The sequence below is a fragment of the Pongo abelii genome, chromosome 3, assembly GCF_028885655.2.
Source record: "Pongo abelii isolate AG06213 chromosome 3, NHGRI_mPonAbe1-v2.0_pri, whole genome shotgun sequence".
Lineage (NCBI taxonomy): Eukaryota > Metazoa > Chordata > Mammalia > Primates > Hominidae > Pongo > Pongo abelii.
In genome coordinates, this window is record NC_071988.2 from 91,918,006 (window position 1) to 91,938,504 (window position 20,499).

The 20,499-nt window shown below is 38.8% G+C and overlaps 1 protein-coding gene across 1 annotated transcript in view; it reads left to right on the top strand.

The window, feature by feature from the left end:
- Positions 1-20,499, top strand: part of RUFY3 (RUN and FYVE domain containing 3) — a gene marked incomplete at its 5' end in the record, with an annotated part of 69,846 nt that overhangs the window by 31,226 nt on the left and 18,121 nt on the right. The window contains 5 exon segments of the mRNA NM_001133419.1: positions 9,000-9,173; positions 10,043-10,160; positions 10,966-11,067; positions 14,904-15,027; positions 19,855-19,916. Coding sequence (NP_001126891.1) covers positions 9,000-9,173; positions 10,043-10,160; positions 10,966-11,067; positions 14,904-15,027; positions 19,855-19,916 — 580 coding nt within the window.

The following is a 20,499-nucleotide window of genomic DNA, read 5'->3' on the forward strand; positions in this document are numbered from 1 at the left end:
ATATGTTGACATGCAATTGTCCATAGTATTCCCTTATAATCCTTGTTTCTGTAATGTCAATACAACTGTCCCCTCTTTCATTCCCGATTTTAGTAATTTGAATCTTCTCCCTTTTCTACTGATCAGTCTAGCTAAATGTCAATATTGTTGATCTTGTCAAAGAACCAACTTTGGATTTTATTGATTTTTCTCAGTAGTTGTTTTCGCTGTTTAATTTATTTCTGATCTAATCTTTATTATTTCCTTCCTCCTAGGGCTTTCTACTTATATACATGTATGTTAGTTGCCCTTGATGAAGCCAACTGTGAAATCATGGAATTATAATATGCTAGCTAGGAGAGTGATCTAGGTCAGTGCTTCTCAAACTTTAATGCACGTACAGATTGCCTGGGGATCTAGTTAAAATGCAAAACCTGATTCCGTGGTACTGTTAAAGCCTACAGCTTCCCATGTCTAAAAGCTTTCCTGGTTATGCCAGTGTTGATGTTCCGAGATCAGAGAGTAGAAGGGATCTAGTTCATTTGGTATCAATCATTTGTGGGGTTTTCCAAACAGAACATGTCATTTCTCTGGTTCCAGGTATATTAATATGTCTCTCCCTTTGAGAATCAGTGTTGCTATATGTCATTTTGACTATTACGAATGTGCATGGTTTCCAAGGGAAAAAACTGAACAAGCCCAACCCTCTCATTTAACTGATGAGGAAATTGAGGCTTCAAAGAGGTGAGATTTCTTGCCTGAAGTCATATAATAGGTTAATTGGCTCCATAGATGAGTATATTAATCTTTTCTGATGACAAGTCCTAACTCAGTGAAGTTCATCATTGATTATACTGTTACCAAGAAAAGGTAGCAATGAGAACAAGTAAATTTATGGTTAATTTTTTTTTTTTTTTTCGAGATGGGGTTTTGCTCTTGTCACCCAGGCTGGAGTGCAATGGCACAATCTTGGCTCACTGCAGTCTCCGCCTGCCGGGTTCAAGTGATTCTCCTGCCTCAGCCTCCTGAGTAGCTGGGATTACAGGTGCCCGACACCACACCCAGCTAACTTTTGTACTTTTAGTAGAGATGGGGCTTCCCCATTTTGGCCAGGCTGGTCTCGAACTCCTGACCTCAGGTAATCCACCTGCCTCGGCCTCCCAAAGTGCTGGGATTACAGGTGTGAGCCACCAAGCCTGGCTGATTAATTTTTTTTTGGCTAACCCCTGTAGCAGATTTCAATCCAGAGAAAATGTTACTTAAGTAAATTTTCTTATTATTGAGTAGAAATATGATAACTGAGATGCCATTAAGAATAGATAGATATAGATATGGATATAGATATCTAGATATTTTAAGGGTCCTAAGACTCTATTATAATTTTTTTTTTTTTGTAAATGAGGATAGAATAAAAGTTCATGATTGTCTCATACAAATAAGTGTCATCAGGCTAACTAAATGGTGTTTTATCACAAGGTCTGTTTTAGTACTTTCACTTCTTTCTTTCACAATTTAAGGACTCATTTTCTGTCCAGTTTTATACTCTAAGGTCTTTTTAGTACTTTCACTTCTTTCTTTCACAGTCAAGGACTCATTTTCTGTCCAATTTTATACTCTAAGAACAATTATTGCAAAAGTTCAAAATAGATTTATTTAAAATTATTGTTCTTCAGTCATTCCCAACATAGAGTAAGCTTTTCTTTCTATATGTTTCTGTTAGTTTGTTGTTTTTAATCTCATATTAAAGCTTTTTTTTTTTTTTCTTTTTTTCTTGAGACAGAGTATCACTCTATCTCCCAGGCTGGAATGCAGTGGCGTGATCTCGGCTCACTGCAACCTCCGCTTCCCGGGTTCAAGCGATTCTCCTGCCTCAGTCTCCCTAGTAGCTGGGATTACAGGCGCCTGCCACCATGCCCAGCTAATTTTTGTATTTTTAGTAAAGACGAGGTTTCACTGTGTTGGCTAGGCTGGTCTCAAACTTTTGACCTCAGATGATCCTCCCTGAGCCACCGCATGAGCCACCAGCATGAGCCACTGCGCCCAGCCAAAAGCTTTTACACATCTTTGAAAAGTCTTCTATGTGATAACCATTTTGTTTCTTATATAAGATAAAAGCTTTAATCTGTTAGATAATCAGAAAACTCTGAAGAATAACTATGATTGTGCTACATATTAATATCAAGTATTCTCTCTTTCCCAAGAATTGGGTATAACATACTTAATACTAATATTAAATATATCTTTCTTTTCCTTCAGTTATTTAGAAAACATTTCAAGATTTTGCTGTATGAACATTAGTCATTGCACTATAAGGAGATAAAATGGCACCTTGGTGACATGATTTGTTTTCAGAACAATATGACTGTCACTGTTAGCTATATGGCTTCGGATCACTTTTATCATCACTGTTAACTAAATGAGCTACATGACTCTGTAAAGTTTATTAAAATACCCTTATATGGAAATTAGCAGTCTTGAAGAGATGCAGTGAAGAATCACATACTTTTGAAAGAACATTGAGGCCAGGTATGGTGGCTCATGCCTGTAATCCCAGCACTTTGGGAGGCCGAAGTGGGTGGATCATGAGGTCAGGAGATCAAGACCATCCTGGCTAACACGGTGAAACCCCGTATCTACTAAAAATACAAAAAATTAGCCGGGCGTGGCAGCAGGTGCCTGTAGTCCCAGCTACTCTGGAGGCTGAGGCAGGAGAATGGCGTGAACCCGGGAGGCAGAACTTGCAGTGAGCTGAGATCACGCCTCTGCACTCCAGCCCGGGTGACAGAGCAAGACTCTGTCTCAAAAAAAAAAGAAAAAGAAAGAAAGAAAGAACATTGATTTGAAAACCAGTCAACATAATGTATTATTTTAACTATAGTCACTTCCACATGATTTTTTTAGTCCAGTGCTGTTGCTGTATTCCCCACCAATGTGATCTGCACCATCATCCATCTAATCGCTGAAACTAGAAATAGGAAAGTTACTCTCCATTCTCCTTGACTATGTCCAGATAGTCAAGCTGTGAAATGCTAACATTCTACCCCAGAATGTCTCTCCATGCTGACTCCCTCTTCTCCATAGAGCCCCACTGCTCTAGTTCTACCCTTTATTATTTATTTTCCTCTGCCATTGCAGTAGACCCTTATTTGCTCCTCAGCTTTGAGTTCATGCACCCTTCCAATCATCTTCCAAAAGGATGCAAGAATGGCTTCTCTAAAATTCAAATTTTAACATCCCACGTTAAAGTCTTCACTGACTTTAAGGTGAAATCTACTCCTTAAACAAGGTCCTTAGCAGTCCTTAGCCCTTGTCTCTTTCTCTTGTCTCATCTCTAATACTTAAACCCCTGGCATTTTTTCAGTGTTGTTTTTCTTCTGTGTATGTTATGTTCTTCCATACTTCTGTACCTTTACCTAAGCTATTCCTTCCATCCTGTTCCCTTCACATCTCTACTGCTACCCCTTCCTTACGTGACTCGTTTCTTTTTGTCCTTTAAGATTGAACTCAAAAGTCTCATCCTCTGAGGATTTATAGAAACACACCTGGCCCCTAAAGTTGAAGGAAAAATAGGGAGCCAGGTCAGATACCTTTCTCCTATGCATATTCCCCTGGTATCCTGTATATACCTTTGTTGGAGTTCTTACTGCAGTGTAGTTGCAGTACTTCTCAGTCTTCTCCACAGAAGTGCACCCTGTGTCAGAGGAAATTGTATTGTGCTTACAGCCTACCTGAAACCCTAAATTAATGACATATCAATTATCTTAGTTTTAAGAAATGTAGAAAACTAACATTTCCATAGAATAGGTTTATGTCATTTAACAAAAAAAAAATGTTTTTAATTAGCTGGGCATGGTGACCCATGCCTGTAATCTCATTACTTTGGGAGACTGAGGTGAGAGGATCACTTGATCTTAGGAGTTTGAGACCAGCTGGGCAACATAGGGAGACCCTGTCTCTACAAAAAAATTAAAAAAAAAAAAGCTGGGCATGGTTGTACACACCTGTTTATTATCGCAGCTACTCAGGAGGCTGAGGTGGGAGAATCACTTGAGCCTGGGAGATTGGGACTACAGTGAGTTGTGATCATGCCACTGCACTCCAGCCTGGGTGACAGAGCAAGATCCTGCCTCAAAAATCAAAACAAAACAAACAGAACATTTAAAATTATTGTCCTGGGCCGGGCGCGGTGGTTCACGCCTGTAATCCCAGCACTTTGGGAGGCCGAGGCGGGTGGATCACCTGAGGTCAGGAGTTCGAGACCAGCCTGACCAATATGGTGAGACCCCATCTCTACTAAAAATACAAAATTAGCCACGCATGGTGGCACATGCCTGTAATCCCAGATACTTGGGAGGCTGAGACAGGAAAATCACTTGAACCCGGGAAGAGGAGGTTGCAGTGAGCCAAGATCGCGCCATTGCACTCCAGCCTGGGCAACAAGAGTGAAACTCCATCTGAAAGATTAAAAAATTAAAATAAAATAAAATATTTGTCCTGGAATAAAATTGATCTTTGTTAAATATGATTATGTTTATCCTGAAATTTCAGGTGTTCACTGTACACTGCTCTATTTGTTCTCTATAAGTTTGTATTAACCAACTGCGATAAATAGTAAGCACTTTGATGGCAGGGACTAAGTCTATTATTACCTCTGTATTTCTAGCACTAAACGCGATGTCTAACACATAGTAGATGTTCAATATGTATTGAAAAAATAATTGCATGAAAGTTCTCTATTGGAATGATAGTGTTAAATGCCAGTGTTGTGAACATTTTAAAATTTTACATCATTTTTCTCATAGGAAAAGCTTGACTGATGATATCATGAAAGTCATGCAAGTTTTAAAATGGTTTTCTGGCTTACGCAATATAACAGAATCTTTTTTTTACTTTATATAGTTAAAAGTACAAAATACACAGAAAAGAATCCTATATTATAAGTATTCAGCTCAGTACAATGTTACACACTCAACATGCTCGTGTAATAAACACCCATACCAACAAACAGAAATTCACCTGCCCTCAGAAGCCCCTCCATACTCTTGTCAGGTCATTGCAGCCCTTTTTAACAGGGTAGGTTAGTTTTGCAAAATCATTTTATACTTGAATAATATTTAAGACAAGTAATGTTGAATGGAAAATATTCTGTGACAAATCAGGTTAATGATTTAATATTCATTATTAGCAGCCAACATTATTTGTAGGCCAGGTGTGGTGGCTTATACCTTTAATTCCAGCACTTTGGGAGGCCAACATGGGAGGATGGCTTGAGGCCAGGAGTTCAAGACCAGTTTGAGCAACGTAGCAAGACTAAATAGCTATAATTTTGTATACTATGCAGCACAAAAATGTTAATCATAAGCATTAAATAATATTCATTTTAGCTTTTGTGTTAATTAACAGTGAGCAATATATTCTTTTTAAAATTTTTGATGTGTAATAATTATACATATTTAGGGGTACAGACTGATATTTTGGCTCATGTATACAATGTAATGTTCAAATCAGGGTAGTTAGCATATCTCTTGCCTCAAACACTCATTTATTTATTTTGGGAATATTCAAAATCCTCTCTTCTAGCTATTTGAAAATATAAAAAAATTGTTGACTATAGTCACCATACAATGCTACAGAACACTAGAACTTACTCATCTTATCTAGTTGTAGCTTTGTATCTGTTAACTAACCTCTCCCTATCTTCCCCTCCTCCATACTCTTTTCATTTTCTAATAATCACAATTCTACTCTCTACTTCTATGAGCTCAACTTTTTTAGCTTCCACATATGAGTGAGAGCATGTGGTATTTATCTTTCTGTCCCAGACTTATTTCACTTAACATAATGTCCTTTAGGCTTATCCATGTTGCCATAAGCAACATGATTTCATTCTTTTTATGGCTGAATTGTGTGTGTGTATGTATATATATATACCACATTTCTTTATTCACTTAGGTTGATTTCATATCTTGGTTATTGTGAATAGCGCTGAATTAAACATGGGAATGCAGATACCTCTTTGTTATGTTGATTTCCTTTCCTTTGGATAAACATCTGGTAGTGGGATTGCTGAATCATATGGTAGTTCTATTTTTAGTTTTTTGAGGAACCTCCATACAGTTTTCCATAGAGGCTATACTAATTGACATTCCCACCAACAGTGTATGAGAATTCCCTTTTTTCCGCATCCACACCAGCATTTTTTATTTTTTGTCTTGTTAGTAATAGCCATTCTGAGTGAATTGTTACTTTTAAGCTCTTATATCTAACAATCAAATTACTATAACAGATTTTTGTTTGACTTTCATTTGTTTAGATTAGTAGTTCTCAATGTGGAAGGACCTGATTTAATCTCCCAAAGAATATTTGGCAGTGTCTGGAGACGTTTTTGGTTGTCTTAACCCACCAAAAACAGTTGTCAGTGCTACTGACATCTAGTGTTACCCACTACTGGGTTGCTGCGAAAATTAGTTTTCAGAACAGAGCCCCATAAAAATGAATTATCTAGCTTAAAATGTCAACAGTGCCAAGGTTGAGAGTAGTGTTTTTTAAAGAATGGGTGGGTTGTTTATGTTTGATGGAAGTTAGTTTAAATAGATTATACCACCTTACTAATGGAGTCCATGGTATCAGAAATTTAATTACCATAGATGCTAGTTAACCTGTCTGTTGTTCATGCACTCCAGACCTCAGCCAGATGTCTTAAACATTTCTGCTGCAGATTATAAGAAGAACAAGATGAGAAAATGTAGATGGGTTGGTATAAATCTATCACTACTTTTGGAAAAATGTCTCAATATGATATTTTTTACTTAACCCAAGTCTATCTCTCCCCCACATGACTAGTTGTCACTACATTGGAATCAGCTTGTAAACTTTGACTAGCAGCATTGTTTATTCTTGTTATAAGTTCCTGAATTAATGGTCTACAGGCTTGAGGCAGAGTGAATGCCTCAAAGTTATGGGCAGGCAGTTATCCAGCACCAACCATAGTCTCCTGCCATCTATTGGGAGATGTCAGGTGGGAAGGCTAGTAGCCCTCTACACATATTCATACCCACACCCCAGCTCTGTTCCTTTTTTCGAGTAATTGTAGGAGGTCAGAAACACTAGAATGTACATACATGCTGGTAATAAATGGAAATTAATATCTGATAGTTTTCTTCATGGCTGTCTTTCAGGGCATAGTTTTCCATGTATTTTGCCGTCCTCTTGTGAGAATACTACCCTTGACAAGTTGATCTACATTTAAGCTATGGCCACATTTAAACTATGGCCCTAAAACATTTGTTGTTATGCAAGAAAGAATTAATGGTAATATATACCAATTCTGACTCTCACATAAAGTGTTTCTCCAAAAGTAACCTCAGACAACATGACAACAAACCAAGATTTATATAGTTGGAATTGCAAATCCTTAAGTCCTTAAACTTAATGAGAAGATTAATTTAGAATTTGACCATTTGACTCTGCTCATTTAACTTTGAAAGCAGATATAAATAAAAACCTCGTATGAAGAAAATTGCTTAGGATAATTTGCATTAAACAGTCTGTTTTTTGTTAAGTGGCTTATTTGTATTATGGAAGCATAGCCTTATTAGTATTTTTAGTCTTCCTAAGAAGAAATGGAATACATCATAGAGCTCTAGGCCTTCATTAGTTTTTCAGTACAAATTTGGTATATTTGGTGTTTGGGAGGATATAAATGGCATAAGGTAAAGAGAGCATTAGCTTTCACGTCAGATCCAGGTCCAGATTCTGCCACTTATAAACTGTTACACCTTGGACCACCTAGCTATTATGGGCCTGCTTTAGCACCGGAAAGAAAAGAGAATACCTAAATATGATGAGAGAATAAGTAGGTAAAATAATCATGTAAAAGAATGGTCAGGAGGAGTCTGGCCTCTGGCTCTGTCATTTATTACTGGCTGTGCCCATGGGCCAGCTGCAACTATTTGATTGACCTAAAATGGGATGGTGACTTGCCCAAGGTCATACAATGAGTCAGGGCAGAGCAGCTGAAGCTTTACTCTCTAAGTCTCATTTTCCTTGTATTGATGACTGTCTCACAGCATGTTGTAAGGAGAGATGGAGATCATAATTGTAAGAGGCAGCCCACAGTGCTGGCACAGTGTAAGCACCAATAAATGAAGGTAATGAGTACAATAAAATGTGTCACTTAGCTCCTTTCCCCAAATAGTTTATCTGTCTGGTTGATGAGAGCCATACACTGTATGCTAAGACTTAAAAATGTGGGAGTTGATGAAGTTCTAGTACTGCATTTTACTAATAATGCTAGTGCATAGTTTAAAGAATAATAAAATACCATAATGCAAAGTTTGTTTAAGCCCTTTACCCTTTTTTTCCTACATTGGGGCTTGATTTTTAGAGCACTTCACAAATTATGCAGAGAAAAGAGGGGTAGGCAAGAATGGAAGCAGAGAGAGCAGTGTGAAGGTAGTACAGTAGGGAGTTATGACAGATGCTCAGGTTAGGGTGATAGCAGAGGCGGTGGTGAGAATATTAAAAGACTACTCAGCCAGGCATGGTGGCTCACGCGTATTATCCCAACACTTTGGGAGGTCGAGATGGGAATATCGCTTCAGCTCAAGAGCTCAAGACCAGCCTGGGCAACAAAGTGAGACCCTGTCTCTATAGAAAATAAAAAAATTAGCCAGGTGTGGTGGTGTGTGCTTATGGTTCCAGCTACTTGGGAGGCAGAGACAGAAGGGTTACTTGAGCCCAGAAGGTTGAGGCTACAGTGAGCTATGATCATGCCACTGCATTCCAGTTCGGGCAACAGATCAAGACCCCGTCTCAAAGAAAAAAAGAAAGAAAAGACAACTCAAGGCTTGAGATTTGATAAAATAGTTCATTTTACTGCTTCATTGAGGATATTCTTAAAGGAAACTGGCATTTTTTTTCACAGTGAGTACATGGTGGAGAAGAATACAACTAATACTGAATTTTAAAATGTGCTGTTTCTAGTAACCAGGCTTCATCTTCTTCTCCTTTGGCTGCAGATCCTAATTATCTCATGGCTAATGAACGCATGAACCTCATGAACATGGCCAAGCTGAGTATCAAGGGCTTGATTGAATCAGCTCTGAACCTGGGGAGGACTCTTGACTCTGACTATGCACCTCTCCAGCAATTCTTTGTGGTGATGGAGCACTGTCTGAAACATGGCTTGAAAGGTAGGCTATCGCCCCAAAATGCAAATATGCATGCAGCTGTTTTCTAGCAATGCATACTATAGACGAAAGCATTCTTTGTGGAGCCAAAGAATAAGAGGCTTGAATTAAAAATATTAATCCATTGGAATGTAGTCTTTTATAGGAGCAGGGTTATGGTTGACTCAGTGGACTTATAGGGCTTTAAAAATACAGATCATTAAATGTTACAGTTGGAAGGGCCATTATTAAGTAATCAAGTACAGTACAGTAGTTCTGTTTGACAGGTGGAAATAGGCCTGCCCAGAATGAGACATGACTTGGTCAAGGTCACACATTGAGTTGTGGCAGAGTAGGTGCTAGAACTCAGGTCTCCCAACTCTTGGTTCAGTGTTCTTTCCACTTAACTATAAGCTTTTGAGGGCAGTATCTGGTCTTGTTCACCCTTGTTTCCTTTCTTCCTGCCTTCTCAATATTCTTTTCTTGTTGTTTTTTGTTTGGTTGGTTGTTTTTTTTTAATCTGTGTGCCTGTGCTTACCAACTTCCCAATATTCCATAGCTTATTTCTGGATTACATATTGTTTTCTGTTGAGCTGTTTTCTTCATTAATATCACACAATTTTAGGCACTAAATTGTTAAAATGTTTTATTATATTATAGGGCTAGCACAAACTGTTCTTGAAAGAAGAAGGGCTGAGTCTTGGGAAGTAGAGAATTTTTTATTTTCACAAAATATTATCTATTCTAAAAGCATGAATGAATCTAAAACCATCTTATAACCTAGGATTGGTTTCCTGAAAAGTTGTGTGTGTATGTGTGTATGTGTGTGTGTACTGAGAGAGCGCTTATGTTGTAAAGAATATTAAAATACTGCTTTATTTTTGTTGCCTTAGCTAAAAAAACTTTTCTTGGACAAAATAAATCCTTCTGGGGGCCTCTAGAACTGGTAGAAAAGCTTGTTCCAGAAGCCGCAGAGATAACAGCAAGTGTTAAAGATCTTCCAGGACTTAAGTAAGTCTAAGGTTGAATTCCATTTCTCAGGAACAGCATTCTTATTAACTATCCCTTGAAGAGCAAGACTAAAGACAATTATGTACTAATAATTTATTTTATAACAATCTAAAATGCATGATGTCATGAATAGGTGCTGACAGGAGAGAATTGGTTTACAGAGGATTAAGAAAAATGTGCTCTTGAGGGATAATTATTCATCTAAGAGAGGTTGTCTTTTTGTTGAAATGCCAAACATTTCCTTATTTTTTAAAGCACTTGGGAGAATCGTATCTAAGGGAGTGGCATGCTGTACTTGACTTAGGGAAAAAAGGTATTCAGTGGGTTTGAGAGTCAAGATTAAAACAGCTGTCAAATTAACCTGAAGAGCTAGTGACTGTAGCCTGCCTTAGAACTATAAAGTAGTGACCACCTTCCCAAATGAGACCGATTTAATTTTAATCAGATAGAGGCCTAGATTGCCTGTGTCCACATTCATGCTTTGGACATTTATATAATCCACACTGAATTTATAAGGATTTGCTATTATTAATCTGATGGAACATTTTTAGTTGGGTCTCCCAGAGGCTGTGTCTTCAAATTGTAGTTACATTCAGTAATTGTTTTTGAAAGCATTTGTCCCGGGTCGCATTAGCCCACACACAAAAATTCTTTGCATGGGAATGTACTGGGAGAGGTCCTGAGGAGCACCTCAGTGTGCTTGTTACACTAGAATACCATTAGCAAGAATAAGTGAACTGATTCTACTGTAGCCTTTGCTTCTGGTGCTTATGTTTTCAGTTGTTTGATTTCTGTGTTTTTGTAGGACACCAGTAGGTAGAGGAAGAGCCTGGCTTCGTTTGGCATTAATGCAAAAGAAACTTTCAGAATATATGAAAGCTTTGATCAATAAGAAAGAACTTCTCAGGTATGAACACCTTCTTGAACTTTCTTCTTTCCTTGGTATGTTCTACATCGTATAAAGTCAAACCATATAAGTATAAGTTCACCATTTTTGTAGATCAGAAACATTTGATTCATAACAGCTTCACTGATACTTTCTCTCACACCTCACACACATATACTCCCAAATGGATGATTTATGTTATGTGTGTTCTGTCTGTCACTGTGGTATATATTGGTCCTTTCCAGGGCAGGCCAAGACTTACCTCTAGAAAACAGAAGGCACCTTAGCCTGTGCCCAGGCTCAATAAGACAAGAACTTGACATGTAGCATTAAATTCAAATATAGCACAAAATTGGATGGGTGCAGTGGTTCACACCTGTAATCCCAGCACTTCGGGAGGCCAAGGTGGGCAGACCACTTGAGGCCAGGAGTCTGAGACCAGCCTGGTCAATATGGCGAAACCCTGTCTCTACTCAAAAAATATAAAAATTAGCCGGGCGTGGTGGTGCACACCTGTAATCCCAGCTACTTGGGCAGCTGAGGCACAAGAATTGCTTGGACCCAGGAAGCAGAAGCTGCAGTGAACCAAGATTGTGCCACCACTCTTCAGCCTGGGCAACAGAGTGAGACTCTGTCTCAAAAAAAAAAAAAAAAAATATATATATATATATATATATATTTGTAAAATCACAAAATCTTCCAGTAGATCATAGATGCAACTGGGAGAGGCAAAACAACATTATTTTATCCATCTTTATTATATGATTCCATTGTATAAAGGTCAAAACTAGGTAAAATCAATCTATAGTGATAGAAATCAGGATAATAGTTACTTTGGAGAGGTGCAGGTAGAGATTGGAAGAGAGAAAGAACCGATTTCTAGGATTCCAGTACTGTTCCCTTTCCTGATCATGATAGTGATTACACAGATAGATGTGTTTTTTATGAAAGTTCATGGAACTAACAGTTAGCTGAGATTTGGAAATGTGTGAATGTTGGAATTCAGCCATATTCCACTTCTGAACAGTTCATAAGGTGAGGCTTTTGGGACAATAAGCTGTCAAAGAACCTTGTTCATTCCAGTTCTACTCAGTTTCCTTCAGAGGCTATCAAAGAACAAAAATAGCATGTGATCAGTTTTTGAGAGAAATGGTAAATTTGCAGCTCATTCACTTGCTGTTTTTGTGCTATTTTGTCATTTGTTAATATCTTTTTTTTTTTTTTTGAGACGGAGTCTCGCTCTGTCACCAGGCTGTAGGCTGTAGTGCAGTGGCGCGATCTCCGCTCACTGCCACCTCCGCCTCCCGGGTTCAAGCGATTCTCCTGCCACAGCCTCCTGAGTAGCTGGGACTACAGGCGCACACCACCACACCCAGCTAATTTTTGTATTTTTAGTAGAGACGGAGTTTCACCATGTTGGCCAGGATGGTCTCGATCTCTTGACCTTGTGATCCATCCACCTTGGCCTCCCAAAGTGCTGGGATTACAGGTGTGAGCCACCGTGCCCAGCCTATTAATATCTTTTATAGTGAATCAGAAAAGAAATAAGGAACTAATATTAGTGAATTGTATTGATTGTTAACAGTGATTGAGGTTGACCTTTACTAGTCCCAGGTAACTTGTTGAAAACAAATTGATGGCAGTGTTGTTTTAATCATGATGTCAAATTGACTGAAAATGAGTACTTCAGGTCACTGGGTTTTTGTCTTTTGTCTTTTGTTTTGTTTTGTTTTGTTTTAAGAGAGTCACGTTTTGTCACCCAGGTTGGAGTGCAGTGGTGCGATCACGGCTCACTGCAGCCTCCACCTCCCAGGTTCAATCGATTCTCCTGCCTCAGCCTCCCGAGTAGATGGGACTATAGGCATGCACCACCACGCCTGGCTAATTTTTGTATTTGTAGTAGAGACAGGGTTTCACCACGTTGGCCAGGCTGGTCTTCAACTCCTGACCTCAAGTGATCCACCTGCCTCAGCCTCCCAAAGTGTGGGGTTTACAGGCGTGAGCCACCGCACCCAGCCTGTTTCGTTTTTTTAAAAAAACATAAAAGACTATTTTTTAGAGTGGTTTTAAATTTATAGCAGTATTGAGTAGAAGGTACGGAGATTTTTCATACATACCCTTCCCCCCTGCACAACCTCCCTCATTATCAACATCCCACAGGAGTGGTACATTTGTTACAATTGATGAACCTACATTGACACATCATTATCTCCCAAAGTTCATAGTTTACGTTAAGGTTTACTCTTGGTATTGTATGTTTTATGGATTTTGACACATGTATAATGATATGTATCCATATGTCATTATAGTACCATACAAAATAGTTTCACGGCCCTAAAAAATCCTCTTGCTCCACCTATTCATCTTTCTGTCCTCCAACCCCTCATAACCACTGATCGTACTGTGATTGTACTGTGGTTACCAGGGGTTTACTGTCTCTGTGGTTTTGCCTTTTCCAGAATGTCATGTAGTGGGAATCATACAGTATATGGCCTTTTCAGACTGGCACCTTTCACTTAGTAATATGCATTTAAGTTTCCTCCGTGGCTTGATAACTCCCTTTTTTCTTTTTTCTTTTCTTTTTTTTTTTTTTTTTGTTCTTTGAGACAGAGTTCCACTCTTGTTGCCCAGGCTGGAGTGCAATGGCACGATCTCAGCTCACCGCAATCTCCGCCTCCCAGGTTCGAGTGATTGTCCTGCCTCAGCCTCCTGGGTAGCTGGAATTACAGGCATGTGCCACCATGCCCGGCTAATTTTGTATTTTTTTTTTCTTTTTTTTTTAGTAGAGACAGGGTTTCTCCATGTTGGTCAGGCTGGTCTCGAACTTCCCGACCTCAGGTGATCCACCCACCTTGGCCTCCCAAAGTGCTGGGATTGCAGGCGTGAGCCACTGCACCCGGCGATAGCTCCCTTTTTTTAGTGCTAAGTCATATGCCATTGTCCATTCATTTACTGAAGGACATCTTGGTTGCTCCCAAATTTTGGCAATTAAGAGTAAAACTGCTATAAACACTTGTATGCAGGTTTTTGTGTAGGCGTAAGTTTTTAACCTCTGTCACCCAGGCTGGAGTGCAGTGGCGCAATCTCAGCTCACTGCAGCCTCCGCCTCCTGTGTTCAAGCGATTCTCCTGCCTCAGCCTCCTGAGTAGCTGGGATTACAGGTGTGCACCACCACACCCAGCTAATTTTTGTATTTTTAGTAGAGATGGGGTTTCACCATGTTGGCCAGGCTGGTCTCGAACTCCTGACCTCAAGTGATCCACCCGCCTCGGCCTCCCAAAGTGCTGGGATTACAACCATGAGCCACAGTGCCCAGCCAATAATTTTTATCCATTCAGATTTTTTTTTGGTTTTAGTAGAGATGGGGTCTTACTATGTTGCTCACTCTGGTCTCAAAGTCCTGGGCTCAAGCATTCCTCCCGCCTTGGTCTCCCCAAGTGCTGGGATTACAGGTGCGAACCACCATGCCGAGCTACCAAACAAATGTTTTAAGATGCATAAAAGATTGCAAAATTATCTGATGGTGCATCACAAGTACAAATAGGTCAGAAAAGTCTGAATACCTGCTTCAACCACAATACTGTTCAATCACATGTCTTTCTGCCAGCCTATTATCTAAAGAATCTATTCATGCACCTATTATCTTTTTTCTTTTAAAAAATTTTTTCTCCAGTGCCACTTGCCAATATCCACCTATTATCTAAAAATAAAATATTTTCTAAAGCCTTTCTTTTTGTAGTTTTTTTTACTATTTTTGTAGATGACTATAATCAACCATGAAGCAAGCATTTTTGTCCTTGTCTCTGGATTTTTGAGATTTTTGTTACAATAAGGAATTCTGTGGATTTCTCTTACAGTGAATTCTACGAACCCAATGCCCTCATGATGGAAGAAGAAGGAGCCATAATTGCTGGTCTGTTGGTGGGTCTGAATGTCATTGATGCCAATTTCTGTATGAAAGGAGAAGACTTGGACTCTCAGGTATGGGAAAGAGACTCATTCCCATGTGTGTCACTCTGAGTTCTGCTATCTCAGAAGTGGATTTGATTAGGTTATACCAACCAAATTAGGCCATATTCTATGAGTCATAAACAGGATTTCCTTCCATTTTGATGGGAATATTAAAAAAAAGGTTGTTTTTCCTTCCAGTTTGGCTCATTTATATGTTACGAATGTTTTTCAGATTCTTGTCTTGGCTGTACTTTCTGTTAAACATATATATACAGACACACATACATATTTACATACACATACATACACACACAAACACGGGCATACCCAGAGATGTTGCAGGTTTGGTTCCAGATCACAACAATAAAGCAAATATCATAATAAAGCAAGTCACATGCATTTTTTGGTTTCCAGTACATGTAAAAGTTTGTTTATACTAGGCCAGGTGCAATGGTTCACACCTGTAATCCCTGCACTTTGGAGCGGGAGTATCGCTTGAACCCAGGAGTTTGAGACCAGCCTGGGCAACATAGTGAGACCCCGACTCTACAAAAAGTAAAAAATTAGCTGGTTGTGGTGGCTACTTGGGAGGCTGAGGCAGGAGGATCACTTGAGCTTGGGAAGTCGAGGCTATAGTTAGCCATGATTGTGCACTCCAGCCTGGGTGACAGTGAGACCCTGTCTCAAAATAAAACTCTAAAAAAATTTTTTTAAATAGAAAGTTTGTTTGCACTATACTGTAGTCTATTAAGTACGTGATAGTGTATGTGTAAAAAATAATGTACATACCTTAACTTAAAAATACTTTATTGCTAAAAAAATGCTAACAATCACCTGAGCCTTCAGTGAGTTGTAATCTTTTTGCCAGTAGAGGGTCTTACCTCAGTGTTAATGGCTGCTGACTGATCTTGGCGGTTGCTGAAAGTTGAGGTGGCTGTGGCAATTTCTTAAAATAAGACAACAATGAAGTTTACCACATTAATTGGCTCCCTTTACAAAAGACTTCTCTGTAGCATACCATGCTGTTTGACAGCATTTTACCCACAGTAGAATTTCTTTCAAAATTGGAGTCAGTCCTCTCAAATCTTGCTGCTGCTTTGTTAACTAAGTTTATGTAATACTCTAATAAACCATGCTGTAAACAGATGTGCTGTCTTTGCTGTACCCTTTATTTTTTTGTTTTTGTTTTTGTTTTTTTGAGACAGAGTCTTAATGTGTCTCCCAGGCTGGAATGCAGTGGCACCATCTCAGCTCACTGCAGCCTCCGCCTCCTGGGCTCAAGCAATGCTCATGCCACATCCTCCTGAGTAGCTGGGACTACAGGCATGCACCACCACACCTAGCTAATTTTTTTATTTATAGTAGAGACGGGGTTTTGCCATATTGCCCAGGCTGATCTCAAACTCCTGGCCTCAAGTGATCTGCCTGCCTTGGCTTCCCAAAGTGCTGGGATTACAGGCATGAACCACCACGCCCAGCCCACTATTCCATTTATAGAGCATAGGCAGAGTAGATTTAGCATCATTCTTAAGGGCCCTAGGATTTTCAGAATGGTAAATGAGCACTGGCTTCAACTTAGAGTCACCAGCTGCATTAGCCTCTAACAAGAGAGTCAGTCTGTCCTTTACAGCTTTGAAGCCAGGCATTGACTTCTCATCTATAGCTATGAAAGTCCTAGATGGCATTGTCTAATAGAAGGCTGTTTTGACTACAGTGAAAATCTGTTGTTGAGTGTATCTACCTTCATCAATTATCTTAATTAGATCTTCTGGATAACTTGTTACAGCTTCTATTATTTACATCAGTGCTTGCTGCTTCAACTTGTACTTTTATGTTATGGAGACACTTTCCTTAAACCTCGTAAACCAGTCGCTGCTAACTTCAGCTTTTCCTCTGCAGCTTTTTTACCTCTCAATCTCCATAGAACTCAAGAGCATTAGGGCCTTGCTGAGTTAGGTGTTGGCTTAAGGGAATGTTGTGGCTGGTTTGATCTTCTATACAGACCACTCAAACTTTATTCCTGTCAGCAATAAGGCTGTTTTGCTTTCTTGTCATTCATTTGTTCATGAGTAGCACTTAATTCCCTTCAAGAACTTTTCCTTTGCTTTCACAACCTGGCTGTTTGGCCCAAAAAGTCTACCTTTTGGCCTGTCTTGGCTTTCGACATGCCTTCTTCACTGAGCTTAATTTTTTCTGGCTTTTGATTTAAAATAAGAAATGTGCGATTCTTCCTTTTACTTGAACACTTAGTGGCCATTGCAGGGTTATTAACTAGCCTAATTTCAGTATTGTTGTGTCTTAGAGAATAGGGAGGCCAAGGAGAAGGGAAAGAGACGGGGGAATGGCCAGTAAGTAGAGCAGTCAGAACACACACATTTATGGATTGCTTGCCATCTTATGTGGGCGTAGTTCATGGAGCCCCAAAATAATTTTGATAGTAACATCAAAGATCACTGATTATAGATTATCATAACAGATATAATAATGAAAAAGTTTGAAGTACTGTGAGAGTTACCAAAATGTGAAACCGAGACATGAAGTGAGCACATGCTGTTGGAAAAATGGCACTAATATACTTGCTTGACGCGGGGTTGCCACAAACCTTCAATTTGTAAACAATGCAATATCTGTGAAGCAAAGTGCAATAAAATGAGGTGTGTGTGTGTGTGTGTGTGTGTGTGTATACTAAAATATATGGAGATGACTCTTGAACAACAGAGTAAGGCATTCCACGTGGTAGAAATATCCCACATAGAAAATTCACCTAAAACTTTTCATTCCCTAAAAATGTTAAGTACTAATAGCATACGATTAACCAGAGGCCTTACTAGTAACATAAACAGTCAATTAACACATATTTTGGATATTATATATATTTATATTTATATTTATTTTATTTTATTTTTGAAACAAAGTCTCACTCTGTCATCCAGGCTGGAGTGCAGTGGAGTGAACTCAGCTCAGTGCAACCTCTGCCTTCCAGGCTTAATTGATCCTCCCACTTCATCCTTCAGAGTAGCTGGGACTATAGGAACATGCCACCACACCCAGCTAATTTTTTTGTTTTGTAGAGACAGAGTTTCGCTATGTTGCCCAAACTGGTCTTGAACTCCTGAGCTCAAGTGATCCTCCTGCCTCGGCCTCCCAAAGTGCTGGGATTACAGGCATGAGCCATGGCTCCTGGCCTATTGTATATTTCATATGCTGTATTCTTACAATAAAGTAAGCTAGAGAAAAGAAAATGTTATAAGAAAATTATAAAGATGAGAAAATATATTTACTATTCATTTAAATGAATGGGTTATCATAAAGGAACCAGATCATCATAAAGGTCTTCACACTAACCAGGTTGATGAGGAGGAGGAGGAAGAGGAGAGAGTTGGTCTTGCTGTCTCAGGAGTGGCAGAGATGGAGGAAAACCTTTTTATTTCTGCCTGGATGACAGAGTGAGACTTTGTCTCAAAAATAAAATAATATAATATAAATATATATGTTATATTGTATATATATATATAGTGTATAAGTGGACTCGCACAGTTCAAAGTCTTGTTGTTCAAGAATCAACTGTACAGTTGTCCTTCAGTGTCCAGAGGAGATTGTTTCCAGCACCTCCAAGAATACCAACACTCACAATGCTCAAGCCCCTTACAGTCAGCCCTCTGCCTCCTTGGGTTCTAGGACTTGCTGAGAATGAGAGCGAACTGTACTAAAGGCCATTAAAGCATAGTAGTTAAGAGTAAAGGCTCTGAAGCTAACTGCCTAGGTTTGGATTCTGGCTTCCTCATTTTCTAGCTGAATATATTTTATAATTACTTCGTTTCTTGTTTCAGATTTCTTGATGTAATGCAGTTAGAACAGGGCCTAGTACACATTAATTGCCCAATAAATAGTGTTTTCACTTTAATTACTTCTCACCCTTTCTGTATGAAATACTATGACAAACTTCTGTTATGTTTTATTCTGGTAAAATAAGAAGGGAAGTAAGATTTTTTGGTGTGGATTTTTTTTTTATTTATTTTATTTTTTTTGAGATGGAGTTTTGCTCTTGTTGCCCAGGCTAGAGTGCAATGGCGAGATCCTGGCTCACCGCAGCCTCCACCTCCTGGGTTCAAGCGATTTTCCTGCCTCAGCCTCCCAAGTAGCTGGGATTACAGGCATGTGCCACCACACCCAGCTAATTTTTGTATTTTTAGTAGAGACAGGGTTTCTCCATGTTGGTCAGTCTGGTCTCAAACTCCTGACCTCAGGTGATCCACCCGCTTCGGCCTCCCAAAGTGCTGGGATTATAGGCGTGAGCTACCACGCCCAGCCTTTGGTGTGTATTTTTAAAAAGAAATAAGCTAAATAATAAAATGGCAATCTTGAAAAATGAAGACGTGTACATCAATGAAAGTTTGGAGGAATAGACACCAAAATGTTAGCAATGGTCTTCAGTGGTTGGGATTATGAGTGTTTAATATTACTTCCCCTTTTGTTTAGCTGTATTTTCTGAAACTTCTACAGGGGAAATGTGCTAAATATTAAAAAGTTATTTCTAAAAATGAACAGGGATTCAGTAGCAGAATACCCGAAATAAGCAAAAGAGAAAGAAACTTTAGACCTTATTTATATTAAGTATTCTGTTGACTGTGTTAGTTGTGATCTAGTCTTCTAGTCTTATTGACATAATCTTGATTCTTTACTTCCAACCCTGTTAATTCTTGATTAAACTGAAAGTAAAACAGTAAATTTTTAATTGTAAATTTCTACTAAGTGTCATGACTGTATTACTGTTTTGAGTGCCTAGAAGGAGACATTGTGTTATGCCTTGTAAAGAATATCTAATTTTATATCGAAACCTGAAAATTCTCTCCATAGGTTGGAGTTATAGATTTTTCAATGTATCTCAAGGACGGGAACAGCAGTAAAGGTACTGAAGGGTACGTACAAAGAAAATTAGATTTCTTTTCTCCTGATGTAGCATTTTTTTTCCTTTGGTAGTACTTAAAGTTTACAACAATACTGTTTTAACAGATGTGCTGAAAGAATTTCTGATCATATAGCTTTAATAAAGTATTGCCAGAAATATCTGACTATTACGCCTACCACTGAACCCTAAAGGGATTTTTTTGTTTGTTTGTTTAATGATTTCCTGCTATGTGGTTCAGGGGCAAAGAAAATACAAATTTTCTAAAGGATTCCAATTCTCCACGTCTTATAGTAGGGTTCAAAAACATGGTCATTTTGACCAGAGGAGTCGCATTCTCAGTTTGCTTAAAATTGGCAATATGAAATATGCACCGTGAGGTTATGTAAAATATTGACATTAGAGGAAACTGAGTGAAGGTACATGGGAACTCTGTGCTGCCTTTATACCTCTTCTTGTAAATCTAAAATTATGTTGAACACTTTTAAAATATTCATTGTGTTACTTAGCAATTAGAGATCAGAAGCATATCTATTCTCTTTATAAATTTAGCCATTGAAAACATAATTAGTCTGATTTTTAATTTTTGACATTGA